This window comes from Odontesthes bonariensis, chromosome 23, assembly GCF_027942865.1.
Source record: "Odontesthes bonariensis isolate fOdoBon6 chromosome 23, fOdoBon6.hap1, whole genome shotgun sequence".
NCBI classification, from domain to species: domain Eukaryota; kingdom Metazoa; phylum Chordata; class Actinopteri; order Atheriniformes; family Atherinopsidae; genus Odontesthes; species Odontesthes bonariensis.
Window position 1 is genome coordinate 11,710,185 of NC_134528.1, and position 27,904 is coordinate 11,738,088.

At 39.4% G+C, this 27,904-nt stretch overlaps 1 protein-coding gene and 1 non-coding gene across 3 annotated transcripts; both read right to left on the reverse strand.

Moving 5' to 3' along the window:
- Nucleotides 1-987: 987 nt before the first annotated feature.
- On the reverse strand, nucleotides 988-1,081 carry trnai-uau (transfer RNA isoleucine (anticodon UAU)). The gene is made up of 2 exons: nucleotides 1,044-1,081; nucleotides 988-1,023 (listed from the first exon to the last, which is right to left on the reverse strand). It is a non-coding gene; the product is annotated as a tRNA-Ile (tRNA).
- Nucleotides 1,082-4,744: 3,663 nt separating this feature from the next.
- mta3 (metastasis associated 1 family, member 3) lies at nucleotides 4,745-27,904 on the reverse strand. 2 transcript variants are annotated; one of them, XM_075456966.1, is made up of 19 exons: nucleotides 27,677-27,904; nucleotides 25,837-25,904; nucleotides 24,803-24,896; nucleotides 22,381-22,507; nucleotides 22,160-22,223; nucleotides 20,760-20,877; nucleotides 20,491-20,593; nucleotides 19,850-19,949; nucleotides 19,572-19,760; nucleotides 18,885-18,959; nucleotides 17,580-17,638; nucleotides 17,342-17,460; nucleotides 16,325-16,482; nucleotides 15,053-15,275; nucleotides 13,260-13,352; nucleotides 12,942-13,103; nucleotides 12,317-12,348; nucleotides 12,106-12,224; nucleotides 4,745-5,388 (listed from the first exon to the last, which is right to left on the reverse strand). In XM_075456966.1, the coding sequence occupies exons 1-19, from the start codon at nucleotides 27,702-27,704 to the stop codon at nucleotides 5,217-5,219; spliced, it is 2,103 nt and encodes a 700-aa protein (XP_075313081.1). In that variant the 5' UTR covers nucleotides 27,705-27,904; the 3' UTR covers nucleotides 4,745-5,216. The 2 variants fall into 2 exon arrangements, 1 of the variants encoding a protein (XP_075313081.1); XR_012768541.1 differs by lacking the exon at nucleotides 4,745-5,388 and adding an exon at nucleotides 12,506-12,613 and having other exon boundaries at nucleotides 12,153-12,224.

Genomic DNA, 27,904 nt, shown 5'->3' on the forward strand with positions numbered 1-27,904 from the left:
TTATTTATGTATCTATTCATGTTTCTTGATTAAGATGTCATGGATTTGTGGAGAAACTCTTTGTTGTTGGATGCAGTCATATCGCCCTCTAGTGGAGGAAACCTGCACTCATTCCTAACCAGCAGTTCCACTGGATGACCACCAGGGGTGCTGTTGTTTAGAAAAGTCATGATACTGAACTTTATTTCTATAAACTTAACTGTACAGGAAGATAGATATAGATATAAAACTCTTCCAGAGATAAATAGCCTCTGAAATAATAAGAAATTAATCTGAGCAAAAATATTTACAAGCAAAATAAATAATATGGTTAAGGACTGATTAAAAAAAACAATTCAAACAGAAACTGAAAATTATCATATCATTTAGTCTTTTCATAAGCTATGTAAGCCACTTCGAATTAATTTGCTATTGGATTGTGGTGTGTTTTTTTCCTGGCCTGTGTTTCTGTTATGAACAACTATAAATAAATTTGAAAAACAAACAAACAAATAAAGGTCTCACAGAGTTGTTCTGTCTTTTTCCTCGTGAATTCAAAACTGAAAAAAGTCTGCGCAACTGCAAAAAGGCACATACACACAGCATCGTGGATAATCTCGTGTTTTTATCAGGAAATAAAAAACCTCTTGTGTAAATAGACACAGTCACAGTTCACTCATGTAACTTATTTAAGTGGCCAGATATGGAAATTCTGGCCAGATATAGAAATTCTGAAGTATTTCGTTCATTTATGCGCCAATGAACCCGTTTATAAGTTTGCTGTTATAAATCACTTAATAGAGTATAATGCTTCATAACTAATGCCACATGTGGTCAATAGCTGTGCTTAGTCAAACACATATAGTTCTTTGTGACTGTAATGTACTCTGATTTATTTTATTATCAAGTGAGGAGCAGCTGTTCCTGAAGAGGTGTGTTGAACATCAACAGATCTCGGTAGATGAGGTTTTTCCTGCTCTCCCCACGAAGGGATTACACTAAAAACTCTGCTCCAGGTGAGGCTCGAACTCACAACCTCGGCATTGCTCTGCTGAATACTGTCATATAAGTACCGCGCGCTAACCGATTGCGCCACTGGAGCTACGACGAAATTGCGCCAGGAAATCGGTTTATCAAAAACACAGCCGTCCAAACGAGAAAAACTTTATAATTGTTTTAATGTTCTTTAGTTCTTTTTATATTTACGAGGACAGCATCTCATCAAGCCAACGAGGATCGGGATGCCGACGGGCAGCGGGTAACAGCCCCCAGCAGCCGACGATGTGCGGCGATCACTGGCGATCCTAGAGAGGTTATATTTTGTGGAGCAACAGTCAATTTTGTCCTTTTCTTGAAATAGTATTCTTTTGCCTATTGAATGGAGTACTTCAGAAGGTCAGTAACTAATTATCCTATCAGATTTACTTATACAGCACATTCAAAACAAACAGTTGGCCAAAGTACTGTACAGAACTTAACACAAATAGGAAAAGAAAAGTAAAACATATAAGCAGTGACAGTTTTAACGATCATAAGAGCGATAAAGACAACTCTAAGTAAAACCTAATAAAACGAGTTCCTTAAAATGGGAGAAATATAACAATAAAAAACTGTAAGGGTTGGAAAATACTAGTGTTAAATGTAGGAGAAGGAGAACAAATATGTCTTCAGCTTTGAGTTAAAACTGCCAATAGAGTCATAGAGCCATCCACTGTCAATTAACACATTTAATTGACAGTGGATGGCTGTTCCCTTGGAGCTGGCCCTGTAAATGAAAGATCTCCCTTTTGACCTATTCTCGATCAAGGAACAGCCAAGGGCAGCCTTTCAGAGGATTTAAGAGCCCTGGAGTCGGAGTAAGTCCAGAAAAGGTTCAGTTCAATTCTATGTTTATTTTTTCAAGCAATGCAAGATTAGGGGCGACACTTTGTCTTTAAATTGGAGTCTGAACCAGCTTCAGAGGAGCTAAAAGAGACTGGCTGGTGCCCATTTACAAGCAGTTACAATAATCTAGCATTGAGATGATTAAGACTGCAATAACTGTCTTCAGGTCACTACCAGAAAAATTGGAATTCAGTTTGGCAATGTTCCTCAATTGGAAAAAGAAATAGATTTTCACCACTGAATTTATCTGTCTGGCAAACTTTAGATAAAAATCAAATAAGACTCAGAGATTCCAGGCCTGGGTCCAAAGATTGAACGAAGATGGCTCTAAGAGGCTTGCTAAACCTACTGAAGAGTTTGGGTGTGTGTGTGTGGGGGGGGGGGGGTCACATATTATCTAAATGAAGACAGTTATTAGCCATCCAACATTTTTACCTCCTGAAGACAGTCGATAGAAGTAATCGCTCTCGAGCCTCCGGATTTAAATACAGGTAGATGTTTTAATCATCTGTAGCGCAGTGGAATAGGATATTATACTTACTGAATATGCAGAGAAAGGGAAGCATGTACAGTGAAGGATCAGTTATCAACTTTGTTGCATATTGAAGTTATCATTCTGATATTTGTGATAAAAACAACAGCAGCAGCACTTGTAGTCGATTCTGTGCTGACTGACCGATAAACAAAGCCAAAGATATAAATCAGGTTGTTGTTGTTCAGTTGTGGTTACAGGTGGGATTCCAGCAAACTGCTTTCAACTTCATGGCTGCAGTCTTCATGTTTGGCCACATACACAAAGCCTGGGTCATACAGAAGACATTTTTGGGATTTTGTACGGAAGCATTAATCTATTCTGCAGAATCCTGACCTCAACCACAACCAGCTCCTTTGGAGTGAACTGTATCACCCAACATCAAGTTCTCGGGATGGAACGGGACAAAGTTCCTGTTGCCAAAATTTCACGACAAGCCAATACAGAAAAGTGAGAGCTGTTGTAGTATATAACTGTCCTAGCCCAAGCTTGTGTCCATCATGTAATAACACCTTCTGCTCACTGATGTTTGAGAATCCCACGTGGGGATTTCAACGACTGTATTTGTTTTAAAGGTAATGTACTTCCAAAACTCTGTTGTGCTTTTATGTAACAATTTGTTACGAGGAAAAAAAAGAAAAGACTACTACTCTAAGATCTGGTAAAAATAATTGAGTTGCAGCTTGGAAACACATATGTTTAGAAGTCTTCTAGGACACCCTAAATAACTTCAGTGTTTTTAAATGACCTCTATGTAAAAACAGAGATTAAACGTTCAGACAAACTAATATTTAACTCTACAGAATGCCTCCATCCTACTAAATGAGAGCCATGAACTTGGGTAAATCAATTGTCTACACTTTTGGAAGGAGAAATTTAACAATTAAACATGAAATGGGGTACAGTGTTCAGTTGCTTTTTTGGGCTAATTAGTGTTGTGTTAGATTTTTGTATCGACGATGCTGCCATTAAAGATTTGAGGGAGCAGGTGATGGTGTAGCTGTTTGCAAACCTCCACAGTACCAAATGCAAATACCTGAAAGAAAAATGACCAAATGTAAGCGTCATCCTCTCCGTCAGCTTCCAGTTTTCACTGGAAACTATAGAGTGTGGAGAGTATATTTTCAAAAACTTGCCGTTTTGGAACTTGGTGCTCTGGTAAGCTGCAAATGGAAAATCTTCACTGAACAACAGGGAGTGAGCAGCTAAAGGCGAGCTGTAAGCCTCCACAAACATCATTTGTTTTCTGAGATCACTCCTCATTCCTCATCGCTGTCAAATTGCCACATTTTGTGGGAGTATTTTACGACGTCCACACACAAGCCAGAGTGTGCATCAGGCCTCCATCTACCATCTGTTACACTCTCCCTCAAGAGCAACACAAAGAGAGATTATAGACACACAGAGATGGCGTAGGTGGCTGGTAGACGGGACAGGATGTCGGAACAGCTCAAAGAATGGACACCGTAACCTGGCATCGTTTGTTATCCTTTTATTATTCTCAGCATATTCATAATTCAACACGACAGACAGGAAACACTAACATAAACATTCTGAATGAAAGAGAAGAAATCATCTGACCCATCGGCCAAAGACATGCGGCGGCGATGCCAGTTTCAAAACTTAGAATAAACTTGCCCAAAGGCTGGATGGGTTAAGCGACAACTTTTAGAGGATGAGAGATGTAAAAACATGACTGCTTTAAAGAAGTTACACTGTCAAGAAAACAGATGCTGATTGGAAGAGGCAAACCACCGTTGGCAATGTAGCACTTATTTTTGCCTCTAAAAGTTGCAGTTAGGTCACAGCCTTGAGGGAAATATGACAGATTCATGCCCTTTTCTGCTGCAAAGGAAGTGCTGATGTACCCATGTTAGGGCTAGGCAGCCATAGAAATTGAATGTGAGGAATTTACAGTGCTGTAATGAGATATACAACATATTATACACTGGTTCAGGTCGGAGGCTTATGCTGTTTGATGGAAGCTGGCTCCCTGTTTCTTTTCATATTTTCAAAACTGCAGATTCATCATGATTATCTGTTAACATTTCAGGTAGAGTTAGGGGAGCTCTGATAGATAATGCCTCCAGGTCATTATTCTTCAACACTGGCTCCTGCTCATCTACACAGATTTCAAAATGGCCGTGGAAAAACTGAAGATAAAACAGAATTTAAAGCAGCCGTTTCTTAAAAAGCCACTTCAAATCTCAGAGTAGTGCTTTTTTTAGTTTTTTTTTTTTTTTTTTTTTAGTTATGTCAGCACTGGACATGTGTCCATATTAAAAGACTCACTCCCCACAAATGCAGTCCCACCCCCTCCCTCCCCGCCCCACCTTAACCCACCCCCTCCCAAAATAACTTTATACAAACTGATGAAACTTTATACAAACTGAAACTTCACGACTATTCACCATCGACACAAAGGTCACGCAATGTTCAGTCATTATTTTCAGCCATAAAAACAAAGAACAACACACATCCCCTTGTTTTCCAATTGTGTTGTTGGCATGATCGCGCACACACACACGCACACACACACACACACACACACACACACATTCTCTGACACGCACTCACATGCACCCAGATACTGTATTTACACATAAAGACACATTCCCAGGGGGTCAAAGACAGGCAGCACTTGTAGTCAGATTTATGTTTCTATTGCATTACGGCTCATCATCGCATCCTTCTGTTGCCAAAGAGCTTGTTTAAGCGTTGTTGAGAGTTATAATGGCATTTATAGGATACAAAATAGGATTTGTTGAAATTATTAGTGCGGATGCAGGTGGGTTGTGAATGTTAGAGAGTCTGTATCTGATCAGTCGTGGATGACGATGGGGCCGCGCATCCTCAGACTGGGGTGAGGGTGTGGAGGGGCAAGGACAAGTCCCTGCGGTGGGCCCTGGGAGACCCTGCGCAGGGTGATTTGCTCGCAGGGCTGCCGGCAAGCGTGCCTCAGCTGGGAGCGCGACAGCAGCCGTCGAGCCCTCCTGGAGGGGTGGAGAAGAGATGGGGCATGAGTGAATAGGAAGATATATAATTACAACAAAAACTCCAAATTTAATTGGACTGAAGAAAGATTCCTCGCCATGAACTTTTGGTACTGATGGGAAAAAATGATGTGCTTGCACTTTGACAATTTAATTATCTAATTTTCTTTACCATACTTATCTCATCGTTGCTGTGCATTACTTTGTAATTTCAGATTAGTAAAACAAATCTACCGGTGATCATTGCAGCCAGGACTCACTTTCTATTATTTTTAAATAGTAATTCACAAGCAACATCACCAATTGTATTCCAAAAACGTACATTTGAGTGCCATTTATGTATATTCTAAGCTTTTGAGAGTCATTTTACACCATTAAAATGAGACACCAAATAGCTACGTCAATAGAAAAAAATCAATCGGACATCATCCTTTCACTGTACATGGTGCTCAGTAACAAATGTGAAAAAGGCTAAATGCATTGTAAGGACATGCAACATCACTTTGCTATTCATACGCTATTTCATGACACCGAGATAATTCCCTACATTTCCTGAGACACTCTCTGTTGCATCCTTCTCTTAAGAAACTAGTTTCCTCTTACAGTGGATGCTGTCTTTCTTCTAATCCTTTAAAAGCTTTGTCTTATTCTCACTGATCTGTCATTTTAAAATTCTTGCAGCAGTACTGTAGTTAGTTTGAAGAGCCCATATATTTGCAGATAAGTTTACCTTTTCAAAGTCTACCACTACCACTGGAAAAGGTTTTAAATGCTTGAATGTTTAAAAGATATTTAATTTTTTTGCATATTGTACATTGCTGCAGCAACTCTTACCACATTCTTTCTGAAATGCTCTGTTTAGACTGCTGTCTCTTTAAGGTCCCCCTTCCTAGAGGCCCAGCCCCTCCGATTGGTCCAAAAAGTTAAGTTTGTGCTTTTCCTTTGGATCAATAGATTGTCATCTATCTATTTTCATGTATTACATGAAGTTAGTCTCTTGAGACACACTCGATATTTGTTATAAATGACTTATTTTAGTAGAAGCCACTTATCCACTATTCTTTATGTTTCAGCAAGGTGAAACAGCTAATCTTGCAAATATTGTTTGTCTGAAATTGCTAGTTTTATAAAGCTGCTTAAGAACAACACTGACACAATGACAGCTTAGTTCTCAGTATGGGTTTGCAAGCAATCTGACAAAAATGTATGTTGGACAACTGAAATTGATTCATTTGGTTGTAAAATTGTTGCGAAGATTCAATTCTGTTTTTTTGCTGTGGATCCTATTTCAGTGGAAGAAAAAGGTTTCCTCAGTGAAGCATACAACAAGCAGCAGCTTTATGATATGTAGACTTTTAATTAGTTCAAATGATTTAATATACGCTCAAAAGTTCAATTTGAGAGCATCAAATTTTGCCAAATAGGTTTTCCTATTTGAAGAGGATTCACGAAAGTGCAACATTTACTGAGCATTGGGAATAGAAGTACAAATAAATGGGGTAGGAAGAGGACCTTCCCTGCAGGATTTCCAGGCTTGTAAAAGAACTCGGAGGTAATTTCCTGACTGCTATGGGCTTTACGCTGTGACAGTAAGAAGCTTTTAACTGGCCACAGAAAATGTCTGCACGAAACCAAAAGCATGGCACACAGTCACAACTGTTTGACACAACACTAATGGCATTTGACCGACAAATGCAAAGTACACGACCACACAACGTACAGGTGACAATTCATGCAGACAATTAGGGATTCAAAGCTCTTCCAGCACTCTCATTTCATTCCTGTTTCACTGCTCCCTCTTTGGATGTTTTTCTTGCACCATGAATGGTAAAAAGATCCTTCCGTTGATAAAATGAACACATTATATTACATTATGTGCCTGTACGTCCAGGGGCACAGAATGTGTCTAAATATGCATGCAACAATCATGCATCTGCATGCGCATCTTTGAAGTGCTCTACACTCGAAGACTGACTGTTACAAGACATGCACATACTATCGCTGAGGGCTCCAGCATAATATGAAACAGAGAAGAACACATTTAACACTTGCGATACATTATCTAAAGCTCCTGTTTGTATGTTCAACTGGCTTTTGGGTAGAGGAAAGTAAAAGCGCATCATTGTATTTCCTGTTATATCGACATGGTAATTGTATCGCTGGTAAAAATAGTTCTTTTTAGTACTGTATATAAGATGCAGTGTTTTAATTCGGTAGTTCAGGCCCGTTCCATTGGAAAATAAGAAAAAAACAAAGGATTACCAGATGATTGATGATGTAGAAAAACAGAAGGAAAAAAAAAAGGCTCAAAGTTCTTCTCACCTGCATTTATTTTCTCACACATCTTTCATTTGTGTGAAATGGTGGATAATATTACCCTTAAAGCTGGACTCTCATAATATTACACAGTTATCATGGCCAAAAGCATTCATGTAATGATATTTTTTCAGTCAACAGCAAACTTGAAAATATATATTGCTCTTAGTTAATTCGTCGTGGCTTGTTTATCTATTCATCTATTTCGGTTGCCTTTACCTTTGATAAAAACATTACATGCCGTACAAAAACCCCAATTTGTAATAAATAATGTTTTGATTTTATCAACTGAGATCAAATCACAATATATTATAGGTGTTTTAAACACAATATTGATATTTTATTCCTTTATCATCACAAGTCTATCACTTGTGATATATCCCAACAGCCCTGTTTAAAGCTTCAACCATTTTCATCATCTAGAATCTCATCTGTGTCTGTGTTGACCCTGTGATGGAGTAGCAACCTGTCCAGGGGGTACCCTGCCTCTCGCACAATGGTAGCTGGTATGGGCACCAGGCCTAAAGCAGGTATAGAAAATTAATGAATGAATTCATTCTTTGATGAATAGCCCATAACAGGTATGTATTTTCCTCAGTGTGTGAATCTCACTGGCTTTAGTGATCCAAGACTCTTCCTTTCTCATCAGCAAAAGAGTCTTTTTTATATCTATATTTGCTTTCCAGGGTGTAATACACCTGAAATTTGATCATTCTTTCTTTCCAATTTTTTGTCCACTTTAGGAAGTCGATTGGTTTCGATGACACTCACACACTGTCTTACTTAGCTCCATTTCCATTTCTATTTGTCTCCCACTTCCCTGAATAACTGTGAATATGATTTCCCAGCCCTTCTCTCTGCCCTGTGACACGTTGCGTTCTTCATCACTCGAGAGACGGATGAAGGGACTGCGGACAAGAATGAAACTTCGATCATCCCTCATTAATATCAGATTGGATCTTTTATTCAGAGAGGAATTTGCCTCACTGGGAGAGTGAATGACAGTATAATATGAAGAAGGGTGCAGACTTGAGATTGATGCTGTCTCTGTCACACATCAACACACAGCCATGTTGATCTTGGTGGTGAGTGAGTGATCCATGTGAGTGCACCCATGGTTAATGCGGTAATGATATTTCCACTCAGGGCACGGCAGTGCCTGGCTCCATCTGCGCCATTTAGCTGCTCTAATTTTAGCCTCGGCGGTCCAAAGGAGGCTGTGAGACTCGGGTGCCATGGCTCATTTAGGCACCAACTTAATGAAGAAACATCTTTCTTTCACACATACGAACACTGCATAGTTTGATTAGTTATAAGCACACACACACACACACACACACACACACACAAACACACAAACACACACACATCTATAGGGTGTGTTCAGAGAAAGAAAAAACATGTTTATTCAACTCGACATTCAATGATATTTACATCAAAATGTGTATTTAAGGCCAAAATTAGCAAAGACAAACAGGACATGAATGCAAGTAGTCTGCTCTTTGAGGTTCTGAGGAGATTTTAAGATGTGTGTATTTTTATTGCCTCCTCTTTAATAATTCATACTCCTTTGAAGGCTCGAGTAAATCATTTTTTTACAATGTGGAAAAGAAGGAAAAAAACAACAACAATATCATCTTATTCCAGTCATTCTCGAGGCGATAATTTGGTGAGGGCCTGTCTACTGAAAAGCAAATTCACTTTTCAGTCACTCAGCAGATTGCGTCATAAAATCTCATATTTCAGTCCTTGATTACAACTGATTCGGTTTGAGTCACTAATAACATCCTAATAGCTATGCTGGAAGATCTGTAATGCTGCATCTACACACAGGGTTGCATACAACTAAAAGCTTATGTCACATGCTGAGATGCTCACAGTGACATGCTGGTCATTTCAGCAGCCATAATGATGATGCATTCAAGCAGTGCTAATAGTATGACATGGTGTACACTTTCAGTCCCCTAAGTGGCAAAAGTGAACGTTGTGAGAGTGAATTGATGAAAATGCCTCAGAATGTCAGAGGATGTGTGACTTGAATTTTTTTCAATATAACTGAGAATACCGAGAATATGGGGTGAAAGCAATCTCAGTCTGTGCTTTTGTTCACTTCTCCCAATGAAGTAAATAGAATCAACACTTTTAGTTAGCTGTTTAAAGGGGAAGGTCAGTGGCAAAAAACATGTATTTGTCTGTTTGCTAGCTCGAAAGGTTATCGAAGGATTTGCTCCATTCACTAACAAGCATGTTAGCATTGCTAGCAAGCTAGTTTGCTGACTTTGAATGAAGTTTTCAGGGAGAGCATTATAAGGGGAACATAAATGCATCAAATTTCATACAGTAGCAATCCACCGAAGAGTTGTGAAGATAAGTCACTAAAAACCAGAGACTGTATAGGGAGAATGAGAAGATATGTTACGCCATGTTGTATGCTGGGACATTAGCACCATCTTGTGAGGAATACTTTCCCATTACCTCCATTTAAGAGCATTGTTGCCTGGTTAGATTTAGTTTTGTTTGGCTAAAAATGATCCAATTTAGTAGAGAAGAGATAAAAAGGAGAAAGAAGATTAACTGTAGTAATTGAATCACGCCTATGTATACAAGAACTGCTTATTAACATGCTTTTACCAAAACTTTTACATGCAGTGGACAGACGTGTTTAACATTTAGTTATGAAGATTAGAAATGGACAGCAATTAAATTAGAAGAAGCACTATCCTGAAGTTAGAATTCAAGGTCTGTGCATACAAAAGAACAAGCGAGAATAGAATATGTCAACTTTGCAACTTCGACTTCTCCATGCACACATGCAGTAACTATGGCATCATCTACTTTTTTAGTTTACCGCTTTGGCCATGTTGTTCTTTTGAAACCGGATATTCACGAGTGAACAATAGAGCTGGTAGCAGAAACAATGTATGACCATTGGGTGACGGGTTGTCATAGGAAAGGTTTTGCTCTAAAGAATACACTGCTTTATCCTCTAACACACTTCCAAACTGGCTTATTTTTTCACAAAGGTGGCTACTTCCATCTTTTAGATAGAATCTATGACTAAAACCCCCTAAATTTGCAGTGTTGTATCGATGGTTTACCCTTTGGGGACCGGGAATATCTACACCACATGTAATTGCATTCCATCCAGTTGGTGGACTGACCTACCAACACACCATGTGGATACTGTAGCTAAAAAGTAACTAAATTTGATCAAAGAATAGCTGTTATTAAATGCATAAAACTCAACTTTAAGGCCCAGGCTTAAAAAGGAATGTATCTGAGGGAAAAACTAACTGGCAAAAAAGGGACATGGAGGTGTAAAACAAAACAAGATAAATTAAAGCAATGTAAAATTTGGATAGAAATGTACATTAGTGTGAAACCCAATAATTAGACCCAACAATTTTTAATCAAACCAACCATCATGTGTCGTAAATACAAGCGGGCATTTGTAAGAATTCATATCACTCAAAAATCAGTTGAGAATTCAGTGAGTTATGATGCTTTACGTTATGAATAGACATCCTGCCTCCATAGACATATCCATTCGTCTCTGTATTAACTGCGAAGAAAGTGAGCAAAAATACGGTCCGGTTAAAGATCGAAAATAAGAATCAGTTTAATCTTATTGATTGGTAATATGTCTGATACATCCATTGTTTTAATTTAACATTTGTAAAGTGGCAACATACTAATCAGCTGCTGCTGACAAACATGGAGAGACTATCTCTATGAGCTTTGTGTGAGAGTGAGACATCAGGAATGTGAACCAAACCAGCTATGCTTTGCATCTAGCATAACTAGCATGAATAAATAGATTTCATAATAATATAATATTCAAGATCACATATTTACAATGTAATATAGAAATGGAACTACTTTCTTTTCCCAGGATGTGGGTGTCATTATCCACCGATCCTCCTGTGATTTTCTGCCTATAGCCAAACATTAGCCTCGAAACAAAAGCATCGCAGTTCTTTATATTTAGACCCATAAGAACATGATTAAGATGCATTTTTAGTTTCAGAAATCCATTTATAAATGATACACTTTCACTTAAAGTGAAGGCTTGCTAACTGTTTAAGAAAAGAAGAGAACACTGATCAGCTATGAGTATCCAATATTCATATCATCTATGATCAAAAACTCAAATCTGTTCATAAAACCAAAAGATTTTTGGTTGTATAAACATCTAGTCAGTAATGTCCTGATGAAACCGAACTGTTATTTATGCACGCGGCAGCTGTCTGAAGTCACCACAACACAAAAATGACCTTTTTGGTCACAGTTTATCTGCTTTCGCTCAGCTCTCACCATTAATTGCTTTCCCTTCACACACACACACACACACACACATCAAATCAGTCAATTATAGGTCGGTAAAGGGTCACCTTTGCTTACCTGGTCTCCCGGGTGACGAGGAAGAAGCTGTCATCAGGGGCATCGATCCAGTTGGGACGTCTCTTTCGGATCATCACTCCACCCCGGGTGCTTCCACTGCTGCTGTTGCGGCCGTTATGCTGCAAAAAGATCATCAAAAATAATTTGATTACAAAAAGCAGTGATGCAGATGTGCAAAATGTGTTCCAACAAATTGAAAAAGTTCACCAACCATGAGAGGCCCACCTGTTGAACCTGGGTTCTCTGCAAAAACAAAGTCACAGCAATGAGAGAAAGATGCAAAGTACACATGAGGGAAACTGTCAGGTAAGAATAGTATTGATTAGTTTATTCATTTTCCTATTTAGAAGTGGTGCAGCAAATTACTGTGTTTCAATTTCAGGAAAAATAGTGAAGTTACCAATAAAAAACAAAGTGTCAGACTGAAGTTGAATCATCCAAATTATCCAAATGACCCCCATCTGCTGATTCGTTTTCATTAGAATTAGTTGTCATTCTCTCCAACGAGCTAGTTTAGATAAGAAATGGCAGAAAAGGTTATCAACTCCCGGTGCGATTCAGCTAATCTGATTTTACAAAGGAAAAGGATGACAAAAACATTTCATATGAACAATGTTTGGTCCCCAAGGTTAACTGACATCATTTGTAACTTAATTAAAAGAATGAAGAGATGCATTTTCCAATTCAGTGGGGGTTGGCTTTCACTAACAACTCTCTGCTTCTTAGCAGGATGAAGTGAGACAACAACAATCTTAAGGATAAATAAACCATAATCACTTTTCTGAAATTAGCTCAGATTTAGTTTATTGAAGGAAAAAAAAAGTCCTTGCGTGTACCTGAGCGCCTGTCCGGCTCAGCCCTGCTGTGGTGATGGTAGCTGCGTTTTCCCAGCATGCCATGGGGTCCATGTGGGAGAGAGGAGAGGAGGCGACGAGGGGGAGGCGTCTGCAGGCCTGGGGTGCGGTGGGAGCGAGGGGCGTGGGCCGCTGGACGGGACTCTGGAAGAGACACCACACTGGAGCTGCATGAACAAGCCCCTACACACCATCTGAATAATGTATACCGATAAATCACTGGTTTCAAACTTCAGGACTATAACGAGTCTGATAATGGTCCATTTTTCCTGCTCAGACGCTGAATGTGTGTATGTTTACCTAGAAACTGCACAACACTGGTGAGAGTGCTCCTTTGGGCGGCTCTGGTTTTGGGTAGGCGAGTCCCCTGCCCCTCCGACACCCTCAACATGTCTAAACCGAACACACACAGAAATTTGTGTCAGTCATTGCAGGGTCTCTCAGACTGCACAAATTCCCTCTCCTTCTTTTTTGAAACTTACATCCTACCTGACCAAGATTTGTATAAGATTTTCACCCATACAACTTGGCCTTTTGCTTGTGTAAATGAGGAGAAACACATGATGCAGAAATCAATTCAAGAGAGCACTGAGGTTTTAATGTGGTGAATTGCTTCCAGGGATGGCACGACCACTAAAAAAAAAAAAAAAGAATTCTAATCACCTTCCCCCCACATGCACATACAGATGTCAGTACATGCATGCATGCAGACTGAAAAACATATCACAAGCACGTGTGAATAAATAATGAGGGCGTTAGAAGAGTAGGCACCAAATGCTGAGACCATGCTGGGGAAGGAGGGTGTTGGTGTGATTTCTCCATGTGTGGTGGAGTTGATGGACAGATAACACAGACACATGAAGCACAAGGACTCAGAAAAAATGCTTTCAGGTGCGACTTTATTGGAAGTCTACTCTCACATTCACACAGTAATGAAAGAAAAGAGCAAATAGAGGTAGAAGATGAGATGAGAATATTGCAACAGTCGTTAGAAAATGACAGATGGGGAGGCAAACTGGAGAGAGAAATGAGTCTGAATGGCAAATCCTGTCCCCAGGATTTACAAGACAGAGGAGGCATATGGATGGATTTGTATGAATATTGCATGATCTGAACACAGGAAATTAGCTGAGCGAATGGGACGGTGTAGGTCCATCCTACAGCAGGAGACCTGGTCTCCTGATGGGTAAGCCTGTATATAGAGTAGGCGACGGGGTCAGCAGCAACAGAAGTCAAGAGCAGCTGCGTATTCTTTGCAGTCTTCTCTTCACCCCCCATTCTTTCAAGTTTCAGCAGCCGAGATCTGTTTAAAGCTCGCTTTCACACCAAACGTTAACCGTTTCGTCCTAATACGCTCAGAGAAACACACAGGATTAACAGAATGAGGGGAGAAAATGCATGTGCAAAAAGAGACAAAACATTTAAAAAATGGTGATGGTCAACACACTGAAGCTGAGGTTCAGTATTTACAGTGAACATTTATGCCTGAGACAAATTGTCCAGTCATGACAGCACAGGGTGGGTGCACCTTTACCAGGGCACCGTGCAAAATAGAGCTTCTCTTATTAAAATACATTTTCTCTACCTCTAACTTCAGCAAATATACGGCTCAGACAAGAACGACTCCTATTGCAAGCTATTACAATCTACCTGTTAATTACAGTTATTATTACATGTGTATTTTCAAATGTATGCAGGTATATCTGTAGACTTGTTAAACCACTAAATCTTTGTGTATAATTTCAACAATGGCTTTCAGTTCACAGTTACCAAGAACCATCACAGATTTAAGAATGAAAAAAATAAAAAAATACGAATGAAAAGATGATCAAAACTCATAGTTATGAGGACAGGCAGTCTTTATTGGAAACGGGGTGGGAGAATACAAAAAAACAAAATAATAATAATAACAATAATAATAAAAACAGAAAGAGAGACAGACAGGGGGCAGAGATGGGGGTTGATGGCAGGGCAGTCAGGGTGAGGAGGGGTGGTGTGTGTGTCTGTGCGTGTCTGTGTGTGCTGTGTTTTGTCTTCAGATGTGCATGTGTGGCCATGTGGCAGAAGTTAGGAGGAAGTGAAAGAGCTCTTACACTCTGCCTTTATGGCCCCACAATTAATGGGGACAAAGGGCCGGCGCGCAGCACGGCGCAGCCTGATGATGTCACGGCACATGTGCCGGGCCAGCTTGGTGAGGCGGGTGGCCTGCAGCAGGAAAGCCTGCTTGGTCTTCATGGAGGACTTGGGGCTGCCGCTGTTACGCATCGGCACCATGTGGTTAGACTGGCGAGGAGCATGACTCCTCGAGCGAGAATCCTGAGATTGAGGAGAGAAAACGGAAATGAACGAACGGCAGCTTAAACTTGGGGGGGGGGGGGGAGAAGCAAGTGTTATTAAGGCGCCGAGTCCCACTTTAATTTCAGGTGTCGATGTGATTCATTTTGTAAGTATACAAAAGTCGAAACACTCGTGGAGGTCGTTTTAAGAGACTAAAATATTACATCACCATGCAAACAAATAAACAAAATGGTCCCATTTTAATATTAGCTTTGTTCAACTGAATTTTGACTGAGCTAAAAAATATTCAGTCCAGCAATAAATTCTACCCACATGGAAGACAATTCGGTTGCTCAAAGTGCTTATTAAAACTTAAAGTTCCATGTGGAGGCTGCTGTCTAAATCAGAGAGGTAGCTCTAATAATTTTACCGAGTGACCATAAAGCTGACTCAGCAACTTTCTGAAAACCCAATAGAATATTATTAAAAGTCATGAAAAGGAGATTTATAGCAGGGTTGTTGTATGAGATTGTGTGCTACTGTACAGAGACTAGTGGGCATTTCTTTATATCGCAGCTGAAAAGGCACAGGTCTAATAGATTAAATTAATAAAGACTGCATTCCAATTCTCTTCAATCAATTCCTTGGCATGTTACTTACAAACAATCTTTGTGTACGTTCATCTGCTCGACAATGTAATTAAAATGTACATCAGGGAGATAAAAGTACAGCCACAAGGTGCCTGACGTCCTCTGAAGCTCATATTTCTGCTTACAATAAAATGAAAGAGCTGTGATGAGATGGCATCTCATAATTGGTCTGTTATCTCAACTGAAAAGGCAACACAGTCGAACTAAAATGTGTTTTAATAACAGCCAACATGTTAAATGCTATTTGGAATATTGTAAACAACAGCTCCAGGCACCAGTTAAATACAGGATATGTCGCATTTCACAGACCTACAGTTGTTTTTCTGTTCAAATCTGGAAAATTTGTTTTAACATTAAAACATGGTTGTGGGGACTTGCAAAATGTTGCCACATTTTTATCTTCCCTGTATTTCAAACATGTTCAGGTCTGATGCTCACATTGCTTGCTGGACTGGGGGAGGTCCTCTCCTCCGGACCCTCAGCTCTGCTTGGCATCTTCAGGCCACCATACTTCTTCCAGTACATCCAGCAGGAAACACACAAGCGGCACTGCATGTTTGGGGGCCCCCATGAGTACCACTGGGCCGACTGCATGGCTGTTAAAAGTACAAAACACATTATTGCTTGTTCGAGGAATTGCAGGAACAAGCTGGTCTCAGACACTCAAGAGCATCGATCTTCTCCCCACTGTGTGCATCCTTCCATAAGTGATTTTATCAATATTCATGCTCCAGAAGGACTCGCGCAGCATGCCAGTTATTGACTGTAGGCACCAAACAAACAAGTCCACAAAGATGCAATGATAAAAACCCTATATGAACAGACGTTGGGGTTTGATACAATTTAGATTTAGCTGATTTTTGGTTCATCTTCAAGCAGCACAAACAGCAGCTCAATAACAAGTTTCAATAACAACCAGAGAATCTGAGGGGAAAGAGATTCCTTTTTAATCAAGCAAAAAAAATGAAAGAAATATTCTCTACTTGCAGTTTGTGTGAGTATTTGAACTTTTTCTCTTTCTTGTGTAATTGTAAACCGAACAGCTACAAATTCTGAACTGTGTGTTGGGGGGAAAAAAACAAAATCAAGAATTTGAAGACACTTTCCTGTGACTCTAATGGGCATTCACAGAATTTCCAGACATTTTATCGTTAGCTGTACGACAAGTTGCAAAATGGGTCCAACATTAACTGATGAGAAAAATTAAAAGCACTCAAATAAGAGAAGTTTAAATTCAGAAAATGTTTTTGTTTCCCATCCCACATCTGGAACCAAAGAAGGGAAAAAAATATTACTAAAAGCTATTATTAAAAAAAGAAAGGTGCAAATTAGAGGAACGCATGTAGTTTGGAATCAGAGCCTTCAGAGGGCAGATATTTCTATTTACATTTGACTTTTAACTGCTCTGGTGTTTTAATTTCACACCTGCGGTGCCGACTCACAAACTAAACTTACTGTAGCAGCTCTCGCAGGCTCTGCCCCCTCCTGCTGTATGGTAGGCACCGGGGCCCGCGCCGTTCACCGTCGCCATCTTGCCATTGGTCATCGAGATCTGGTTGGGGTTGGGTTTGTTACTGTCAGACACAGAGGGAGATAAAAGAAACCTGATTGAAAGCACTGCATACCCTGCTGGCACAGATGCATAAATAACTCAAATTTCCATACGAGTTTGAAATGAGGTAAAGAGACTTACTATGTGGGAATATAAACCTGCTTCAGTTTGCTTTCTGCTTCAGCTGCCTTCAGTCTCTTCTACTCGGAGAGAAACAAAATTAATTTATTCATTACAATCAAATAAAACAACTTTCACAAACATTCTCGCTGACAAATCAAAGCCTGAATGTAGAACTCCAAATATCAACTTAAATCACCCAACAAAGTCCACACTATTCCATCTGGTCTTTTTCCTTAAGTCATTGAAAAATGCATTAGGTTGATTTATCGTGTTCTCATCCAGAGTGACCTCCGCACCGTCAATTTTGCTTATCTGACAACTTTCAAAGCATCTCCTCCCCCAAAACAACTTCACACACAAAAAGACTGGTTTTGCGATGGGGGTTATCACTCAGCTTTTGAACAGTTGTGCAATGTTTTTTGCTGCTCTGGTGTGAAAAATGCTTGGTCTAGTCTCATCTTCTGCTGAAGGTGCAATTACATTTTCTTTTTTAGAGAAAACCTTCACCACAAATGGGGAGTTTGAAAGATTGTATAATTTCACAGGCAGAAAATGTCTTAAAAAAGATGCAGTTTGGTTAAAAACGTTAAGACCAAACGCCTTTTTTTAAGCTCAACTTGAATGGACTAACTTTCAATCATTCATTTCTGGAAGAGCAAAACTAAATGTGGAGTTTCCTTTTTTTGAGAGATGGGCCAGAAGACGAGATTGTACAGTTCTATCGAGCTTGAAATTCAATATTTGGTATGAGCACCTTTATTCTTCACACAGCCTGAACCCTCTAAAACAAGTTTTCTTGTAATTTGTTCCAGTAGTAATCAGGGATAGATACTGTTTTTAGGCCTGCAACTTCATCTTTTGACCTCCACTTGAGTTGTGCCACAACTCAATCACATTTTAAGTGATTTGCTCTTTGGGAATCCCCTTGTTGGTGCAAAATTACAATTCTGTCTCTTAAACCGTGTTATCTTTGGAATTTTTTATCTAGAAAATGGAACAAATTAAACAGGCTTCTAGTAACAAAGTGCCTAAAGATAGAATTTAGGTGCTTTTTTTCTAAAGTGACTTAGCTAACCAAAAAAAACACATTCCTATGAAAATGGCCAGGTACAAGGACCTGAACTAGAAATTAGTAAAAGAGCAATGTTTTCAAAGGCTTTTCAGAAAGCCTGGAGAACTGTTGATCAAGACCACTTTAAATGACTACAGGGATTACTGGCTCCTTGGAAGAAAAGAATAAAGAAACGAGAGGCGGCTCAAGTCTTTTGCACAGTGCCGAAATTTGGTGCCTTTAATGTTCTGAAAATACTACAGTTATCTTACCTGTTGCACATATCTGTCTGTGGTCTTCCACATGTAGTAGTACTCTATGATACTGGTCAGAGACTTCCATGGCAACTTCACAAGCAGAAAGAGTAAAATAGGGAGCGAAGGTTGGAGAGGGAGAGAGACCGAAAGAAAATTAACGATATTAATAACTCATGTTCTTGCCATCTGGGCGCGAAGCCCTCATGTATATTTATAAGCGAGAGACATCGTGACCACCGAGGCTGAAAGCTACTGGCTTTGCTCCTTTCTGGCCGCAGACGAAAACACACACTGTGATTCACACATTTAATAAGTATTCATGAGCACCTGCCGCCACGAAATAACCAATATCCTGGCTTTATTGTACAGTATAGGTAGAAAAGCTAAAAAGAATCTAATAGTCACATGAGAGTATTTAAAGTCCCAAAAGTTTCCTTAAACAGAATAGCAGCTCTGGTCAGCTTGATTTGATGGAATTTTAATGAATTTCCATCCCATTGCAGATAATTACAGTGCGTAGGAAGCAAACGTAGTCTCAAATTTGTCCAAACATAAATATTAAAGAGTATCTAGAACATATATCATTTTTGTTTCTTCATTGTTCTTTTGAATCACTTTAGCATTATTAGAGCAGTTTGCTATTACAGAAGATTTTCCTCCCAAGCAAGTCAAGGTATGAATGTCGTTACAAAAAGTACTTACAAAGTCTTGTCGGATGTCATTGAAGTCTTTTCCGTATTTCTCTAATGCCTCTTCGAACATGGCAGCTTCTGAGGCGCTCCACTCCTCCATCTCATCCCTGCAGAGCACTGGACCCCCCGCTGGGACCAGCACACTTAGCGCACTGGACAGATCGTAATTATGGCGATGCAGTGTGTCCATTGCATGGAACTGGAACCAGTGTACACAGAGAGATGGTTACAGCCCATCACTTAAATCCTGAATCGTTGTTGCAAGGGTGAGTGTGTATCCAAGCTCACCAGTGTGATATCTCGTGAGGCTGCAGCTGCACTCATATGTAAGCTTGGCTGTCTGACTGAACTGCTGCAGTCCAACGCTCGGGCAAACGTCCCAACCGCCCTGAAAAAGTAACCAGAGACACACAAATCAACAGGGAATACGTAACACATGTGCCATTAGATTACAACACAATCACATGTATTAAATTATGAGGGCTTTTTGTTTTGGTTTCCAGGTGTGTCTTTTTTCCAGAAATAAACAAAAAACGCCTCACGGCCAAGATGCTTCCGATGTTACAGAGCAACATATTGCAAATGAGCCATTGAACAAGCACCTTAAACACTTGTAAACAGTTTCTTGAAAGCGTCAACAATGATTCAAACGAAATCTCTTCTGAAGAAAACTACAGAAAATCACGTATTCATAAAAACCAATAATGATGAGTTCCCTCAAATTAAAATGTGTGTTTATCACGTTTATGACCCAGCTTTCCATCAATAAAAAGTAGTGTAGTTGAACATTGCATCCTTTACATTTGGAGTAGCCAAAAACATCCAAGCTAGGAATAAATTTGTGAGTTGTTAAGTGGGAATTTTATCTACTACAAGTCACTGTATCTGACTGATGTCACTGCATCGGAGTAAGATGTAAAGTGACCTACCGTGCCACCACTAAGAATTGGTCTATCTGTTTGTTAGTGAGAGGACACTCTGGATCCCAGAGCTTCTCTTCTAGTTTGGACTGGTCCCTGTCATCTGCCTCACCTGCAAAACACAGGAAACATCTTACAGATCCCACAGGGACATAATTTCACACTGAAGATGAAAATAACAATTTATAATCCATGCGCAATTCATAAGTTCATGATTATTCATTTATGAACCTGTTTGCAAGAATTAAACTGAATATACAATGAACTGCATAGTATACCTTCTTGTAACATTTCAGGTACGTCTGCCTGAAAGCGGGGTCCCACTCTGATCTCTCCTTTGTCGGCCAGCAGAGTTTTCTGTGTTGGGTCGTACACCAGCGAGTAGAAGAAGGTATCCTGAGGAAACACAACATCACTTTCAGACACATAGGAAACAGTTTGGGATGCTGGATTCTTACTCTAATCTAAATGGAAACTTCTCTCATACATTTTTGAACATAGAATTTGAATCCAATGTGGTTTTTCCCTTGCATAGTATGACTTGACTTAATTCTACCCATCTATCCTCCAGTAAAGGTAGCGTCCCATCAACATGGACGAGCTCAGCTGCTCATCATCGCAGGTTTTTGTAAGGTTTGCATGTGGGACATTATTCTGTGCAAATGTTTGACCAGCTCCGAGTTAAAAAACAATGTATGGATTAACACAGCGAACTGTTTGCTAGAGCTAACCAGGTGTAAATGCATCCTGTTCATTTCTAAACACACTCATGGACTCGTGCAATCTGTGCCCACAGATCTGTAAACTGTGCGCACACATTTTTCGACCCCTTCTCTTCTCAGACAAGATGGAAGTGTGTCAACGTCTGCAGTACAGCAGCCCTGTTGTTACACCCAAAGTTGAGGATTCTCTGACTTTTTAGTATGAGCTTAAGTCTCCTGGAACTTTAACTGAGGTAGTACTAACAAACAGGTTTTTCTGTTCAAGACATTACATACAATAGGGAGGGAAAAAAAAAACGGGCCATGTCAAATCAGGGAAAAAGCCTCATATCTTCAAGTTCTGATATTATCCGTAATATTTCCAAGTGATAGTTCCTGTCCTATTTCCAATTTCAACTGATGTCTACAATATTCAGCTAATGAAATTAATAATATCTGCAATACAAAAATAAACTTGAACATAAATTTTTTATCAACAAGGTAGCAGCCAAACTTCAATAAATCAGTCAACGAAATGGTAAATAGACCAAAAATAATGTTTTTATAAATGTTTAGTTGAAAAAGCCAACATTACAAGTACTGATTGGTTTTTATTTGCTGACTTTTTACTATGAACATATGAAGTCATCTGAAACTATCACGTTTGCTTATGTTTCATTAAAAATAAATAAATAAATCATAGAAATCATTTGCCAATCAACTGAAAATCAAAGTAAGCAGCAATTGCATCCATTAACCATTTAATTAGTTTGCCATCCAACATACAGTCATCGAAGATGAGGCCACTGTCAATTCAATCAGTTCAATTTGTCAAATCTACAATGTAATAAAAATGAAAGGGGTGTGATACACTTTGCATTCACCATACAAAGTATGACCAGACACATTCTGTGATGCAATCCCAAACCTGCAAAAAACTAACGAGCAACATCAAATCTTTCTTCTGTCAGGCTTACCTCTTTGTCAAGGTATGAAAGAACGGATTCAGTCTCATTCAATAACGCAACACTGCACTTCCCCCTAATGGAGAGGGAGAAAGGGAAGCACGCACCATGTAAAACACAGACAAAGGAAGTGTGAAGCTTGGAATGTGTTTGCAGCTGAATGAGTGGCTATCCACGAGCCCTGCCTGCAGATGATGAGCTGTATACCTCGTGTATGAGCTGGTGTGTAATACCTGATGTGTGTCGCAGGTAGACTCTCGTACTGTCGGGAGAGGAAGAGCTCTCTGTGGCGAAGCTGGTGTTTCTGTTTCTCTGTTAAGTCTATTTCTGTTGGGTTCTCCTTCTCCTCTTCCAACTCCTCTGCAAAGGCACAGGAAAACGGAGGAAAATGACATCACAAAAAATACACTGAAAGATTGTTGGTAGTGTCCAAGTAGGAAAAAGAGACAAGAAACAAGGCAGATAAATTACTGAACAACAGACCAATAAAGATGAACGTGGCACATTCATCTATCCGAGATAATGACACTTTGGAATAGCTCCAGATACAGCTTTCCAGATATGACAAAATAAAAAAGTTGGCTAAAATGTTTTGCAATTGCAAAATATTGCCGTCTATGGCTAGAAATGGGATTTTAGGAACCGTGTTCATCAATGAATGCTGGAACAGCTGGTTTTCTGCAGCTGAGTCAGCACAATATGCCAGACAGCAGATAAACATTTAAAATCACTGTGACACACACTTTTTTCTGAATATAGATCATCTGCCAATGCAGCTATATTAATAAAAAAAAAAATGTTGTTTTCCAGCATACAGGCTGTACTAATAGCATCACATCCCACTACAAACCAAATTCCTCAATGTAGGTAGGCAAACCAAGAGGTTCTAAATACTTTTGGGCACATGGTTTATGTCTTTTGTTCGTCAGTGAAGTAAGACAATGCCATTTCACTGGTATTTAGAGAAATAAATCTATCTTTTGGAGGATTTTGTTAGAAGATAAGGAAAAGTTCCCATTCAAACACTGCAAACTCATAAAATTGTTGTAAAATAAAAAGGACTTTAAAAAAAAAAAAAGAAAGAAAAGAAGCTGGAAAGATATGGTTTGCAAATTGCTACAGCTACTTTCTTTTATTGCAAAACTCCAAACACAATAACCATAAAGGCAAATGTCACCCGTTGAAGACAATGGAAATTCAACACCACAAGCAGGAACTCTGAAATTTTTGATATCATGACATAACTGGTGGCTCAATATCACTCAGGGGAGACATTTGAGATTTGGATGAAATGACTTGTTAGTTCTCCAGCAGAGCTGATGTTTCACCAACAGATGTCTGCTGATTAATAAGCATGATAAACAAAACAGATGCAAATTTTACTGCTAAAGCTCAAGAACAACAACACAAAGGCCTCTAATCCTCCCCTCTGACCTTCACCATTAACCAATGATGCAGTGAAGTTGCTTTTTTCTTCTTCTTCAAAGCCAGTTTTCTATTTACTCAACTATAACACTTCCATAAACCAGATGTTGTGGCAGTTTTCTGATAAAAACAAACCTGAACTATAAATCAAGTTAGCTCTTCAGTTTATGGAGTGGTAGGCAGAAATGAGTTCTGTTGTTTCGGCCTCTTCTGAGCAGCTGGCAGACGGACGACAAACAGCCTGCGGAGCTGTGACGGCATCGTCTGTGGCTCACTGTAAGGTTTAGGCTTTATGTTTTCAAAGTCAAGCTACAGTAGGCTTTCTTGGCCTACTCATACACGCGCCTTCACATTTCAACCTTCTCCTTGAATTGAAAGTTTTATGTGGTATGGAAGTACTTATTTTCAAGTCGTAGTGGAACACTTAAAGCCATGATGCCATTTTCCCAGTAGTTTTCAGATGCAACTTAAGAACCACACTGTTTCATGATGAAAGCGTCAAATCTTCTATAATCCATTAACAACTGCCGATTGGTCGTAGAAGCAAAATAATGATTGCCACAAAAAACAGTAATAAGATCTAATTGATTCTAGCAAAAGCTGTTTAAAACAATCAAGCATCCCAAACATATTCAAATAGCCTTTTTATTTCTAGGTTGACAAGCAGCTCAAAACCCAATGGCACGGAAAAGGAGCATATCTTCACGTCTGCAAAGTTAAACCCAGAAAGTACTGCCAACATTTTTCAGTTGCTTTAATAGATTAATCCACTTATATTCCTTCACAATTCCCAGCATACTGGGTGCTTTGGTGTTGTTTTGGTCAGTCTTGCACCACCCCAATTTCTGAACGCTGTGTAATGAGTAATGCATATAAAATACAGTAAAAGCAGAGGGGAAGAGTGTGTGAGAGTAGATCCATCTCTACTGGTATCTGAATGACCAATCAAAACCCAGAACGGTGTAATCATGATACATATTACATCAAAAAAGCACTTACAAGGTAAACAGAGAAGTTGGAAACTGTGTAGTTATGTCTGTGTGCACATAATGTACTACATGCAAAAATACCATTAGTGTTATAGTACTGCTGAGGATGAAGACTGCACTGACTCCAGCGCACCCCGCACTCTGACGTAAATGGCAATGGAGTTGTGCTGACGTCACAATTCGCTCACACAATGGCCGCTGCAGCGAGCGTGCTGCTGAAACTAAAAGTCTGACTACTCACTTGCATGTTTATCTGCGAGCTGGATGAGGCTGTGAGAGATGTCTCTCCGTCTGTAGAAACAAACCACCTTGGCCTCCACATTGCCACTGGCAGTCTGGAACAGAGAAGACAAAAGATTCAGATTGACTGAAAGAAGTGGCAACACCTCCCTGTAAAAACCTCAAATTTCCACAGGGAACTGCCTCCTTTGTGCGTTTGTCAAATTATGCCACTGTGACAGGCTGACCAGGGCAGCAACAGTGTTTTCTGAAAAGATGATTGATTTATTGTTGCACTGTATAATTAGGCCAACAGGCTTAAAGACAGCCAGTGTTAAATGTAGTGACTGATGCAGGAAGAATGGTTGTGGGGGTACAACATTTGACTGCCTCCATGCTGGTCCTGCTACTGTTTTTACAATAAGGACGAGGACAGAATAACAGAAATATAGTATATTCCAATGAAACGGCTCCAAATATCATCTGTGATTAACTACTCACCATCTCACCATTATAAAACATTGAAGATGTTAAGTAGTATACAGGCTAAATTGACTGCTAAATTAAACTTAATCCTACAGAAAGCTCCCCTTCTCTCACTTAAGATGACACTTTTTTTTCTGACCAGACATTATCTCAACAAGTCTGATAATGACCATTATTCATTTCAGTATCTTAGCACATACTTATAAATAGGTTAAGTGAGAGGAAAATAAATAAAGCCATATTGCATTTACAAAAAAACTGATATCAGCTTTTCTTTAAAAAAAACAACAACAAATATTTGATATCTTTAGTAAAAAGGTATAAGCAACATTGGAACACTCAATAACAATTATTGCCACGCCAAAACACACACACTCACACATTAAGTGTATCCAGTAATAATGACAGTTAAGAGACAAGAGCACACCTGTGTCTAGACAATAAGCGCTTAAAGTCACTAAATGGACACACACAATGGCAAAGAAAGGGGGTTGGGTAAAGCAATGGAGAGGAATCCAAGTTATTCACCCGCAGGCATGAACGCACAATGACACACAAACACAGCAGTACCTTGTTGAGTTCTTCTATCCGACGGATCAGGTAAGGGTTACTGGAGGAGTTTTCAAAGAATACATAATCTGCAACATCAGACACGCGCCGATTACTTCATGCATCACATCACTATAACACTGACTAATCTTCAAAACAATGTCTGAGGATGGGCTTTAGATCTCACGCAAAAAGTCATTCAAGGCAACTAAATTGGCTGTGTAACATACTGCAGTGTTCTCACTCATTCATTAAACATATCACAATGTAGCTATTAATATGTAATTCTATTAAGGAGTAGGGAAATTCACAACGCCCAGCGGCAATACATTTATATGAAGTAATGAATATCGCATCACATCACATAAAGTGAAAATGTAGCATGCAAGCACCACTATAAATACCAACTTCCCAACTTTAAAAGGTCAATTAAAATTCATATAAAAGGTGCAGTGCAAGTTTCTAAGTCTGCAGGACAGCATACAGTTTTGGTGTTTGATAATCAACTTGAGGCTAGGGGTGTAGAAAAGTCTAAATATTTCATTTTACAGGACATTTTCCCCCTCTCCTTAAGCATGATTCCACTTATCTGAGCAGGATGTACAATAACTTTGCACAACTTCAGTCTATCATAAATGCTACATTCAAACACAATCTGAATGACTGTAGTCACTATGTTCCTGACAGAAATCTATCCACCTTTCTATTGGTGAGATTTCAAGAAGTATAGCATAGAGTTAAGGCTAATAATTCATCATTCAAATATATGCAATTACACTCCGGTTCTGATTCTGCTGCAGCCTATAATTGTGTCGATTTGAAATGGTTATTTGCAGCTTCCATCACTTTAATTTGGAAGTTTAACAGAATTAGATCTGACTATTTGAATCGAGACACAAAATCAAATCTAAAAAAAAAAAAAAAACTTGTTTCACTGCATATAATTTTTCATTTAGACAGGGCAAAACTTCTGAAGGCAGTAGGACGGTGAGGAAAGTAAAGGTGTATTACAATGCATATTGTTTCAGTGACAAAGTGTTGCCAGTATCGCTTGTAGTTTATGTGGCATTTCTAACATCGTATAGTCATGATAATCCATCATCCTCATGTAGATTTAAATGTTGGGCACCTATGAATCAACCCCGGCAGACGCCACAACGCCATGAATTGAGACAATAATTTGACGTTGAATTCCAGCAGACTGCTAACGAGCTAGCCAGCCAAAAGCCCAATTTGCTAATTAATTGCACTTAAAGGGAATGTGGGCGTACACTGTGGCAGTTCATGTGTTTTAATATTGCCAAGATGGTTACATACAATGCTCGAATGATGAGCGAGTGTAGCAGAGGCGGAGATAATGGTTATCAGTGAAGCCACCGCTGGTGCTAACGTTAGCTAAATAAGGACTCGTACTAATGGCTGCATGCCAGAAGAGGCAAATACAAAGGAAGCCTCACACTGACCGTGGTAACGTTTTAACAACAGTATAAACACATGTATAGTCGTGAGGTCCCACGGTGAATCAGTTCTCAGTACCCACGGTGTTCGTATTCAAAAAGTGTTGCAACAGTAAAAGGTGCAGACAACTGAAAAATGTTTACATTATAAGCTAGCCACTTAGCAAACTGGTGGCTAGCTTCTGTGGCCACGACAGACGCCAGGCCTGACCCATTTTGAATCCCAAATATTAAGAAATTCTCACCTTCATGCTCCAACTAAACTCATCTCAATTTGTGTGGCACAGCCGTACCTCACTGTTAAATGCAAAATAGCTCAAATAACGCAGTACATCAACCAAGAGGTGCAAATCTGAAAGGGTTTCTGTTTGATTAAAAAAAGAGATCCACATTGACGTACATACCTCCGACCCGGTACATGTTGGCCGCCATTTCTGCCCTCCCAGAGCGTTAACGTAAAGCATAAACTAAGATAAATTGAATAAATTAATAAAAAGAATAAAACTCAGTCTCTTAAAAGGTGCTTTAGATTAAGCTCGAAGAGACTCCGGATGTGTACCCTATCGGGAGAAATTTTGCAAATCAACCCCCCCCTCCTCCTCCGATTCACAGAACCCTTTACAATACAGTGA

Bases quoted from the DNA above. Each gene is read 5' to 3' on its own strand.
- mta3 (XM_075456966.1), bottom strand. From the start codon at position 27,704: ATGGCGGCCAACATGTACCGGGTCGGAG. The intron at 19,761-19,849 runs GTGAGCTTGGAT...CACTGGTTCCAG, and splicing joins CCTCACGAGATATCACACTG to TTCCATGCAATGGACACACT. The intron at 13,104-13,259 runs GTAAACATACAC...TGTCTCTTCCAG, and splicing joins CAGTGTTGTGCAGTTTCTAG to AGTCCCGTCCAGCGGCCCAC.